Source organism: Protopterus annectens, chromosome 16.part0 (genome assembly GCF_019279795.1).
Source record: "Protopterus annectens isolate FY-2018-M chromosome 16.part0, PAN1.0, whole genome shotgun sequence".
In the NCBI taxonomy this organism is placed as follows: Eukaryota; Metazoa; Chordata; order Ceratodontiformes; family Protopteridae; genus Protopterus; species Protopterus annectens.
The window spans coordinates 325895944-325909258 of record NC_056750.1 but is presented as its reverse complement, the minus strand read 5'-3'; the positions used below and the strand labels follow the sequence as shown (position 1 = coordinate 325909258).

The 13315-nt window shown below is 37.0% G+C and overlaps 1 protein-coding gene across 1 annotated transcript in view; it reads left to right on the top strand.

The window, feature by feature from the left end:
- Positions 1-13315, top strand: part of LOC122790305 (centrosome-associated protein 350-like) — a 400823-nt gene that overhangs the window by 250701 nt on the left and 136807 nt on the right. Inside the window, exons 7-8 of the mRNA XM_044057821.1 lie at positions 1314-4714; positions 9094-9405. Coding sequence (XP_043913756.1) covers positions 1314-4714; positions 9094-9405 — 3713 coding nt within the window. The remainder of the gene's footprint in view (positions 1-1313; positions 4715-9093; positions 9406-13315) is intronic.

The following is a 13315-nucleotide window of genomic DNA, read 5'->3' as shown; positions in this document are numbered from 1 at the left end:
CCATTATTTAAGAAAAGTAATTATTTTTTTTCTTAAATAATGTCATTGTATAATAGCAATAATCCATGCCTGGGTGTGGTTAATGCTAGATTTACCCACGGTTGGCTTTCTTTGGCCACTCAGGCTTCGCCCTCGTGACCAAACCACACCAACCGTGGGTAAATCTAGCATTACCACACCCTGGCATGGGTTATTGCTATAATATTTCATCCTAGCATTGTCCTTTCAGAGCCTAACCTCTCTGTCTCTGTTGACAGGAAAGCTCTGAAGGGCTTTGCACCTGAACCTGTCTTTTACTCAGCTCACCTTGTGTTGCTTAGCAGTTTGAGTGCATGGAAAGCGCCCTGAAGCTTTGGAAGCTGGCCAACTGATATATCCTTGGCAGGATATAACCCATATAAGGCTATTGCAGACTTGATCATTCGAACATCTGTTGTTATGGTACTTTATTTACACAAGTGTACTTTCCTCTTAAACTGGCACTTCCTTTAATGCAAAAGGAGAATGTGTGGTGCACAGGGAAGGAGCCAAAGCTTTGTAGACTTGCCAGATATATGTTTATTCTGTTGGAGAAGTCTCATTGATGAGAAATGTTGCAACAGTGAACTATTCAAACATCTGCTGTTATGCTCTACCTCAAAGTCATAACTTGATGCTAATGACATCAGATGATTTATAAGCATACCTGTAATTTAAATCATTAGTTTGCAGTAGGATATATATTACTTCTCTTTTCTATTGTCCATACATTTTCATGGATTATTTTATTTGTGTTTCTGTGCAGTACTATTTTGAAGTGTCTTTATGTTTGTTTTTCTTTTGTATTTTAGAACATGTTTTATGTGAAATCTCTCAGGATAGGCACTACAAATACAATTATTTTGAAACATATAAATAGTACTTCGGTTTAAGAAAGCTTTGCATTGTCATACTGGTAATTTGCTATATACATGTATGTTAATATTTTCACTTAGATGTCTCAACATTTTAAGTATGCATCAAAGGGGTTTATTAACATGAGATAAAGGCCTAACCTGGATAGTACAATACAGGGTGTGGCCAAATGAGAAAAGTCATTCACAATCCATGTGTGGGTTAAGTGTTTGAAAAAATATGCCATTTTCAATTGTAGTACTTTTATCTAAGATGCTGGATAGAGGGGAAATTCCCATTGGAAGGATTTTTTTATCAAAAGCAAACATTCTGCATTATCTGCTTCATAAATTGCAACGGTGTTGAATGACTGATATCTACTGTTGTATTAATGATGAATAGTAATACATTTTGATTTAACAATTATCGCTTGCGTCTAGGTGAAAGCACGATCTCACCTCCTATTATATTAAAAGAAAATGAAAATGTTAAGACAGCTACTCTTCAGGTCCAACCTAAAGAATATCGCAGTGGTAAAGACAATTCTGAAGAATTAATGCTTATAAGCACAGCCTCAGAAAGCATGTCATCTGTTAAATCAGAAGACTTTGCTCAGGCATCTGATGAAGGTGTGGGAATTGGCCCATCCATCCCTTCATCTGAAAAGACAACTGAAAATGGGCTGCGTGATATAGATCCTGAAGTTCATAACTCCGATACAGAAGAGGATATTCCAGACGATGTTGTCAGCAGCAGGTCTGAAGAATTTGATGTTAAAATACAGCTTAACCACAACACAGATAAAGGGATCAGTAGCATGTTTATTAAGTCTATAGAAAAATATGCAAAAGAAAAACCCAGGTATACTTTACCAACATTAAACAATAAAGTAACAGTGGACTATGCGGCCTTTAATGGTGGTTCAGATAAAGTAAATTCACTTCAGTGTGATGAGAGTGACAGAGTTAACAATTCTACACTATGCATAAATAAACCAGTGATTAGGCATGATTCTAAGTTAAAAGAATTGCACAATTTATCTAACCCTTCATCATATCTTGAGACTCACCTTGTGTATGTTTCAAGAAATGGCCAAGAAATGACAGAGACTGACACAAACCAGGAACATTCAGAAATACATGCACCTAAATTGGTTCTAGTGAAAGACAATTCACTTTGCCAAGATTATCTTTCATCAGGTGACATAAAAAAGAAAAGAAAAGAAATTAATTCTGAAATGAAGCTGTTCCACAATGTAAACACCAGTTCACATGAGATATTACCCGAAATGCTTATTTCCTTTGACAGTGACTTTTGTGTTAGTAACACAAATTTTGTTCAGCAGAATGAAGTGGAAGTTACGGCTGATACAGCATACAGTTGCAGATTGACTCCTATGTTATCAGATCAAAACAAAATGTCATTTAATTCATTGCCTCTGATCATACAGACAGATTTACAGCCCAACTCACCAGATGAGAAACTTACGCCTTCAATGAACTGTTCTAAAAGCAAGCAGGAATCATTCAGTTTTAAATTCTCACAGGCAATGGTTGACCCATCTGTTGTTACAGATATACCTGGTCATTTAGAAAATGCAGGTATAGCTGAACAGGTGGGCAGCATAAGTAATATATTAAAAGCTCCAAAGAGTCCAAAATCATTAACATCTAATGGAACTTGTTCATCCTTTGTTGTTCATGAGGAAACCATACAAAAGCCTGATGAATACTCACATGAGGAAAAATATATTTATGAAAATTATCTGCTAGCAAAAAGTAATTATTTTACATCAAAAGACTATTTCAATGAAACAAACAGTTACGGTGTAGAAAGCAATGAACAGTTTCAAACTACAGTGACATTCTCCACACCTGAAGAGGAGTTAATATTAGGAAATCCATTACCAGAGGAGGAAGCAGTTTCCTACTCTGGTGATAATATATTTCCTTCATTTGAAAAAGTTATGGAGCAGGCAAATGAAAAATTACTGCCTGAAGTTTCCATATTAAGAAGTGAGAAAATCTTTTCACTTGAAATAGATTACCTTCCTTCACTGCCTGCAGAGTTTCTGTCTGGAAATGATATGTTGCCGATTTCGAATAAGGATGATTTGTCAGTAGAAAGTAAATTACCATCATTATCAGACAGCAAAATTCTCAAAGAACTGTTCATGCAAACTGAGAACGTATGGACTGTAGGAAAGGATACAACCTTATGTCCACCAAATAATATAACAACTGATGTATTTTGCTTTCAAGAAAACAACAATTCTGGTAAATCCTGTACTGAGAAATATTCAGAAGTAGTAGACATGAATGACAAATGTGATTCTGAAGATTATGGCAAAGACCTTAACATGGAAACTTCATACTGTTTTACAGAACCTTTTACACAGTTTGAAGCAGGCAATGAAAACCGATATGAAACAGAATCATTGCATAAAAAGAGAGCGGAAAACACTGCAGAACTGTCTGTTGATCCACTGGATTCTTTTAACATTGGAGACAGAGTGATAGCAAAACACAGTCATACAGGTACCTTGATGTTTAAAGGGCCTACCAAGTTTGCCAGCGGGTGTTGGGCTGGAGTGGCACTGGATAGGCCTGAAGGTGACAATAATGGAACATATCATGGAGTCAAGTATTTTGAATGCAGACATCTATGTGGCATTTTTGTTTTGCCTGAAGAGTTGACCCACCTCCTCGAGGACTCAGACATACATACATTTAGTAATAATTACAATGATGGTGATGACTCACATTTTGATAGATTCTTTGAAAAGGACAGCAGAAATGATAACTATGGTGACAATGATGATAATGATGATGAAGAACATAAAGAAGAACCATTATATAAAAATGAACCAGATACAAATTATACCAGTGCTATGAACTGTCCGTCACTGACAGAAGATATATGCTGGCCAAAGAAGTTTATATGGGAAGATCATTCTCAATATAATAAAATTACATTATGCAGTACGGAGAAGGGAATTGATGAAGAATCTATTTGTGACAGTGTGTCAATAGTTTCAGAAGGCAGTTCTTCTGAATCTGATCTGCAACAGATAATCAATATGGCAGCAAAAGCTGTAGAACTGTTTTCAGGAGAACTGCCTGAACTAAATAACCTAACAGTTAAATACCAAGAAAAAGAATTTACAGAGAACAACAACACAATGTTGGCACGAGAAAAAGATATTAACAAGCAGACTGAAGATACATGCAACATGCTTATATCAAGGCTTTTATTTGATGCTACATTCGAACTTTCCATAATAGCAAAACAGAAGAAGAGTAAGAATCACGATACAGAAAACAGAAAACAGCCTGAACTAAAGCATGCATTAACAGTTAAACATCATGGCAAAGATTTTACAAGCAGCAATACTACAATGTTGAAACAAGAAAAAGACATGCACAAGCTAACTGAAGATATGAGTGACATGCTTGTCACAAACATTTTATATAACACTATATTTGAATTTTCTAAGATAACTAGAGAGAGGGGTAAGATTGAAAATATAGAAAACTACCCTGACATTCCACAGAAAGGAACTATAACAGAATGGCTCGAAAAAAATGAAGTGCAAAATGTGTCCACCTCGTTGCATGAAGCATCCATTCCACTTCAGATAAACCACTATACATTTGACGAACCTTATAAAAATGCAGGGCTATGCTTCTATAGTCATGACCTAGAGCTCATACCAGAAACTCTTCTGACAACATGTATAGGTGATGCCTTAAATGTGTATAAGAATATAAAACAGCAAAGAGAAGTACTTGAAAAAGAGCCAGGACAAACTTGTGCTGCCATATCCCACCAAATCATGCCAGTAAGTACTTATTATTTTATAATGGGTTCCTAACATAGCATGCTGAATTGTTTCCTGTATGATTTGCAGTTAAAATTATATGTCAATGATAAGTATAAAATAAATATGATGCAATTAATTGTTACTGCCAGTATAGGTTACACGTAATGCAACATGGTTAACACATTACACTACGAAGTCACTAAATTGATATAAAATGCATGTCTAACAACATAAAAAATAAATGTGTGTGTGTATATGCATATGTGCAAAGATGCAATGGGAAAGTGAAAAATTAAGATGGTTGGAATGGTGGAGCAGGAAGAGGAGTTATACAATTGGTTTCGTCTGTACCATTATGTCTTAGCATCCCTTTTCAGTTTACTATCAATATTGCAAAAGGCAAACTTTTTCCGTTCACAATATCGAAGTAAGCCATCGAATCTGGAATCCCAACTGCTTCACAATGTCGACCCAAATGATTGAGACATTTGAGTCGACACTGTCACCGAAAACATCATGTGATAACCCTATAGGAGGTGATGTAAATCAAACTCTTATACGACATATCACATTTTTGCAGGGGGGCAAGGCCCCCTGTTATTAATATATTACATCTCCGAGATCGCAGTACAGTGGGAATATGGATGAATCTCCAATCCCCACTGTACAGCGATCTCCGCACATAGAGTTGAACACACTTAAGAGAATGCACTACTGCATTCCATTAAGTGTGTTCAGCTATCCCATACATTTTTCATTTTGTGCACGACATTCTGGTTTTTGGAAGCATACCTGCAGACAAAATGTAGTTCACACAAATGATAGCAAACTTCCCTTTTAATATATTAATCAATTCATACTTGATGCAGACTCTGCCTCAGATGTCTCAGCTGACATAAATTCCATTTTTGTATTTTCATTGCAGTTTTACTAAAAACTTCCCCAGCAGCATGCTCAATGAAGAGGGGCAAAAATGAAGGCTTTCCTGAGGTTGATCTGTGTTCTGGTCATTTCAGGGAAAAAAATCATTAAAGGGGATTGTTGCAATCCTTACCAGTTTTGCGAAAGATAAAATCACAGTCTTTGTCTGGTTGGTGAGAAATGTATTCCTTTGCGACATGTCTAGTACTTCCTGTAGATACATTTTGTCTTTGCTTGAATGAGATCTGATTTCTTTCTATGCATTAACTGTGACCTGTAGTATGTCTAGAAAATGAATCATCACGTTGAAACTATATTCTGAATGTTCTCTGCAGTATTCTTTTAAAAGAAGGATATCTCAGTAAAGTTATAATTTAATTCATTTCGGTCTCACATATACTATGGCTTGGGATAGCCACTTAGTGAACCTTCCAGGAACCGCTGCAAGTCCAGTTGCAAGAGCTGACAATTGAAAGTTCTGATTACTTCCCTAAAACATGAGAAGTGTCCTGTGACCTGATAAAGTAGGATTAGGATGTGACAGCAGGCATCATTCAGCTATGAGGTAACTGTTTTTGTTGATGAAAGAGACCTGGAAGAAGTGACTGAAGTCTGACTGAGGTAACTGATCCTTGAAATGTGACATCCTCTGAAAATACCTGTTCCTGTGCTGTATAAGGTCTTTCTCTGTAACCTTTGACACCACAGGCAGAAAGCTAAAAGCTACCTCTTATTCTGTGAAGGGAAAGCTTTTGAACATCGCTTGTGTTAATTGAAAAATATCAGAGTGCATGTAATAATGTGCACAAAACCTCTTTTTTTTTGCTTTCTATTCTCTGAAAAGGTAAACTGCTTCAGACCCTAACAGTACCCTAACTGAAAAAGGAAATATCCTAAATGTCACAATTACTTTTTTAGGATATTTTCCATTTAACTAAAGCCTTCCTCCTCAGCATTACTGATTATACAAATAGATCTTATAAAGAAATGCTTGGCATGGTAGTGTTCCAATTGTTTGTGTAAGTAGCATAATTGTGACCCGCACACTTAAGAGATGAAGAAATATCCTGTGATCCATTAAGCTGCTACCAATATATGCAACTCTGCATGAAATGCAGGAGAAGGCTATTCTGGGTATATTGCAGGTACTGAGAAGAGCATCCTTGGTCAGTGTGATCATGCCCATTCCTGTCCACTGTATTAGAAACCCAAAACATTTAGACAACTTTAAAAAAAAGACCCTAACAGCATATGAGAGGAACTTATGCCAGTCTGAGGTATAACAACCTTAAATTTAGAATATATAGTTAGCAGAGATATTGGTGAAATGCATTTCAGTAGTTTAGTGGGTACAAAGATTTAACCCCCCCCCCCCCAAACATTTTTAAGCAAGTTGCAATGAGTTTTGTAATTTGCTGTATTGGAATCTGAATCCTGACTGATTTTTTACAGTTGAGAGATCAGACTTGCACTTCTGAAAATAAGTCTGCATGGTATGCATTTTTTATGCATTTGTTTAATAAACCTAATACATTTTACAGTCAAAATCTTCAGATTAACCACTTACACTGTGACTGATTATTCATATCAGCCTGTTAGAGACCATAAAATAAAACAATTTAAATGTCTAATAGCCATACTGTTAGATTAATCTTTATTAGCAAGTACCATATAAAATGACATCTTTGGTAGTAGGATTAGTTGCTTCTAAGAGTAACATTTTTTATAACTTGGTACATCAGCTATATTTATTTGATTCAGGTCAGGAGAGAGTGTTTTGAACTACTGTTACACAGTTCTGACCAAGTCTAATTTCCATAACACAGGAGAATGATACCTGTTTTACAAAATATAACTTTAAGGCCTTCCGATTTGTCATCTAGATAAGGAATTACTGAAGAGAGAGAAATGTCGTGCAGCTATCTGTCCTTGTGGGAAATTTATGCCCAGCAAAGTTCTCTTTCCAAGGTGAGAATGAAAGTCAAACTCTATGAAGTAAATACCTTAACCATTATACCAAACCCCAACTAACAGGTTCATAGGCTAATAAACACAGGGGGCTTTTTCATCCTAGCCATGCATCCTAGGTGAGAATCAAACCCTGTACCTTATGTCTGAGTGGTAAACACCTAGGATGTTTAGATCTGTGTCAGTTTTGATTTTCATTATTATTTTTCAGATATATTTTTGGCACCCACCTTTGCCACTGCAGGTGTTATATAGTAGTGAGGAGAGAATTATTTTTCTTTATACAAGGGAACTGCCCTTCTCCAGGGATATAACAATGTTCTACAAGTATCCCATGATGTTCTGGTGTGTGTGACACCACATAACATTTATGTTTCCATCCTAATACTGTTAAAGCACGTGCATTATGGCCTTCACCATCCAACTTGCCCTGTATGGTTCCCTAACAGTAGTAAATACCCTCCTACCATACCCTCAGGAAGGACAAGCTAGTGTCAGACATTTAAGCCAACTTCACCTCCTCTGCATGTCTAATGTCATCTGGACAAGTGGGATAATGAGATATATCAAATGTATGGCAAGCCTTAGAACTTGAAAACAAGTTTTATTTAAAGAAAAGTTTAAAAAGTCAGAGTGCTTAAAAATACGACACCAAACTAGATAACCGTAACGCCCTCATTTATTTATTTATTTTGTTTACAGTTACCATGGACTTATACAAAGGATGTGATGACAACACATACTTGAATTAAAGTACACGATATTTTATTGTTGCTATACAAGCATAATGAAAAAAAATCACCATTTTACCAGCATTATAAGGTCCTAACAACTTACTTAAATGTTAGCATTTACAACAACAGTACCTAGCTTAACTACTTAAGTGGATACAGTTGTACTAAAAACACTGTATTACTGAACATAAAAAGTGCAGAATGAATTTTATATCACAGATGATTTTCTGTCTATGCAATTTGTCAAATAAAGAAAAATCAGAGTTATCATTAACAAAAAAACTCGAGCCCTTAAAACTACTTGTGAACATGAGAGATGAACATGCACATCTAAGAGTTGTGTTTGTGTTATATAAAATATTGGTCTTATTTTCTGATTTACTAATGAGATAAAAACATAAAAGGCATTTTTCACATTTCTTAAACATATTTTGTTTTTTGCATCTATCTTCACAAAAAAATAAAAAATAGAAAATGCAAAAATTGTAAAGGTACACAACCACACGATGGTAAAGATGGGGTGACAAATTGGATATTTACTCCTTTTGGGCAGTAAAGTTACATTTTTGGTTTTTGCAGTTAAAGACATAGGAACTCTAGTTCTCATTCAGGTACATTAAAGGCTGACCTAGACAGTTATGGTGTATGGAACATATCTATCACTATGATAAATTAGTGCAAAGATGAATTTGTGTACAGTATTTGTAGAGACAGTCATGGTTGCTGTTGAATGCACTAAAAGCTATTTTTTATACTTTATATGTATTTACAAAGGTACCAGGCATAATCCAAGATGATCACATGAAGACGGAGTCATCATCGCTCATTAAGGAATACAGGAATAGCAAACAAGTATATATTCTAGACCAGTGGTACTCTGCTCCCTTAACAAAGTCCACAGAGACACTCTTTGTCATTCCACATAATATTTGTGATATTAAGAAGTTAATCGAAGCCGCTGTAGACACAATATGGTCTCATCATAATAAGCTTTCAAGTGGTGTGATAACTGGTGCAGTGGAAGGATTTGTAATTACTGACACAGATGAAAACTTGGATGAAGAAAGCACAAACATGTACAAACAGGTACTTTTAAATGGACTACTACTTTTATAGAAAACAGTACAATGAATATGTATTGGCTAGGCTTCTAATTTTAAATAAAGGTTTTTCAGTTGCACAGTTGACATTATAAATTTGACAAGGATGACCTAGTCTTAGACCGAAGCTCTAAGATAATGTCTCATTTCTGTTATCATTCACCACCCTTACATGATTTGTCTTTTCCTACAGTGTATGCAGCATTGTGAGTGCAGTGAAAATGAACCGAGTATGGTGTCTGTGGTGTATAATGTTTCTAACTGAAATGGCTTCATTTTGTTGTTTTTCATTTGTATAAATGTAAGATTGCCTATGTCATTTGAGGTAATTTAATAAAGATGTTTATTACAAAAAAAAGTATCAACAAACATCACTATTTGTTATTGCTGGTCACAACTGGTCTGTGTAGTTAAGTTTTCATTTATCAGCACATTTAATTCTTTTACAAAAGAATGTCTTTTAAGTATATAAACATATGACCCTTCATAACGCATCTTCTTGGTCCTAGGTATTTTACAACTCAAATACTAAGTCTGGTCATATGTTTACAACAGATTTCAGTTACTTTACTTGAGTGTATTGTTCATAGATTCATAGGTGATTGCTAGGCTAACAACCTGTGGGGGCCCTTTTTAAGACTAGCTTCACTTCCCAAATATATACTTGGCAGGTTGATGCTCTATATTCCTTTTACAGAGATATATGCAGACTTGGGCATGGGTGGTCAAGCATTTATAGGGTGTCTTTATCTATTACAGACATAGATGCCAGACCAGTCATAAATTTCCAATTACACATCCACCAATCTAAGTTACACTTAAATTGGGTTAGGGAAGAGCTGTGCTTGACATGGATGGGAACCCTGTTCCAGAGAAGGAGTAGTCTTTGAGGCATATATCTGTCCCTTCCCTCCTGCATGTCTTGTTTACATTGCAGATGTGGTTTAGGACTCTAGATCGGGTAATTGTGATGCTATTAGTTTTGCTGGTGTGCAACATGTCCATCAGAGTAGGATCAAAGGATACTTTGCAGGCAAGGCATAGATCACCTCTCAGAAGACTGTAGTATGCAGAGTTTAGAGACAGGGCTTTGAGGCAGTATGTGTAGGATACATTGTTTATGCCCTGTATTCTTTTTGTGAGGAACCTCTGTGAATGCTTCAGTTATTATGTATACCTGGTCAGGTGCATACAAAACAGTGCATTGTATTCAATGATTGGTCTGATGAGGGTTGAGTACAGCAGACTAATGACATCCTTGGACCTAGACGATATACCCTTCTTGCAAGTTGCATAATATAGAATGATTTCTTTACATCATAGATGGTCAAAGGCCATATTGCTGTTTACATGCATTCCCAGATCTTTGACCACTGGGTCTACTCTTAAGGGTGTATTGTCAATGTAGTAGTTCCGTGGGTAGCCTTATTCCCAAAGGATATTATTATGCATTTCTTGGCACTGGGTTTTATACCATGGCTCTTGCACTAGTTATTTGTCTGTGTCAAGACTTCTTAGAAGGAATTTCTGTCACTGGGGGATTCTGTGACTGAACCAGGTCTGCAATCATCTGCAAACCTGGTCAGCTGGGATGCCCTTGACATTGTCCTTGAGCTCAGAGAAATAGATGCCAAAAAGAAGCATGCCCCAGTATTGAGTCATAAGAGAGTCTGCTAGTGACTGGCCTCTTTGTGGAGGTAGTTTCTCCTATCCTAACTTCTTGGTTCCTATCTGTGAGTCAGCTGACTATCCAGCAGGTGACATAAGGGTTTATACCTAATTGTGTGAGTTTATCAACAATGTCTGAGTGGGATATTGTGTTGAAAGTTTTGGCCAGATCAAGGTAGGCAATATGCACTGTTTTTCCCTCATCTATTGATTTGGTGACCTTCTCAAAGATGTTCACCAAGTTGAGTAGGTATTTCCTGCCTTTGATGAAATCAAACTGCTTCCTGTGCCATTATTATTTCCATGGTAACTCATTCCATGGCCTTGCATATGAGAGTAGTTAGACTTATGGAGCTATAGTTACCCATGTCTATAGGTGGCCCTTCTGTTTGCAGGGGGATGACAGTTGTAGTCCTCAGTTCACTTGGCACAAAGCCTGTCTGGATGCTGTGGTTAAATTGTGATACTAGTGGTCCTGATAGGTCGTGTTTCATACTACTAAGAAGGCATTCTGGGAAATTATTGGGGTCCACTGATTCAGTGTTCTTGGCCTTGGAGCATGCATTGAGAACCTGTTCTTTAGGGATAGTTGGGGATATTATGGTTGAGGGTATATCCTGAGGAGTATGTGGGAGAGGAGAATAAAACTGGAACTAAATTTATAAACCAGTAGATTTGCTGTATCTTCTGGCCCATTATAGGTGGCTTCATTTGCAATTAGTTTGGCACATTGCTGTGTATTGCCTTTGAAATTGCAGACATAGCTGAAGAAAGCTTTGTGATTGTCTTTAGCATGGGAAGCTGTTTTTACTTGAAACCTAGCTTTGGTAGACTTGATTAGCCACCTAACTTGCTTGTTTAAATTGATGAGGGAGTTTTTACCTTGCTGGACATTACACTTCCTAAGTTTTGCCATGATTTTCTTTCTTTTGGTATACAGACTATTGATACTAGGATTCCACCAGGGTGAGTTGCATATTGAGTTTGTGCGATTTTCTGGGTGGGTACCAGCTCCCTCAATGCAGCTATTAACATGACTGTGCAGTGTTTCTGTGAGCAGTTCCACATAGGCAGCAGTGATCTCAGAGTTTGGGGGATTTGGAATTTTGCCATGGTGTCATTTAATAAGACGTTTGCCTTAGAATAATTCTTATATGTACCAGGGTTTACTTGGGTCCCGTATTTTATTTTTATTTCAGAGGAGACATCTTTATGGTCTAGCCTGACCAGTGAAGACATTACATTGGGGGCAGGGGAGGGGGGTGCAGCATTTTCCCATGTTGGAGGACCAGGTGAAGGATGTTTGTACTCCTAGTGGGCATATAGATTTCTCTGGACCTGCATATTTGTGGTTCTGCATGACTCCCAGTTAACAGTGGAATAGTTAGTTATCCATGAATACGGTGTTGACATTGAATGGGAGGTGTCACCAGTACATGTAAGTACTAGCTATGGGTTTCCTGGGTCATAGAGGAGGACCTGTGGTTTGCAAGGAAATGGCATAGGATTTTGCCTATAGTAATTTTGAAGGGAAGAAACACGCATGCATCATGCTGTTTGATGAGGTTTGTGGTATATTTATTTTTACTATCCCAGTGGTATATTTATTTTTTATGAAAATTGAGACACCTCCACCTTTTGTTTCTTATTGTGCAGTAACTGGTCTAAATGTGAAAGGCATTTTGTGGTTCTAAACCTTGCCTCAGTAATTGCACAGATCTCTGTATTCTCCAGGGTAAGGAGATCTTGTAGGGAGTGGAGTTTCTTGTTAAAACTCAACCAGTAACACCTTCAGGTATTCTTGGGTTGGTTCTGCTGAGGTTTAACAGGTGCTTCATGCCTTAAAAAAGGCACTGTAGGAGTAGACAAGGTTTGAGCCAATATTCCAAAGTCCAGATGAGATAGGTGCAGAGCATCAATGGCAAAGCAGCGTGATCTGTCAGCCTTATCCTCCTAGGATGACAGATGTTGTAACCCCTTCAAATTAAACCAAAATCTAAGCCAGTTATTAAAATCAGTTATTTTCTGTTCATATTGTGGCATCATCCTTGGAGAAGTTAGAACGCTGCTCGATGCTAAGCTCCTATTTGCCTGGGATACACACTCCAAGAGGTGCAGCATGTCTCTGCCCATATAATCCAGAGAGGGTATATCTCAATTTACATCCACATGGACTGTGACAGAGTCATACTGGTACCTGTGGTTCAACAACATGTTGGTGTGCGTGT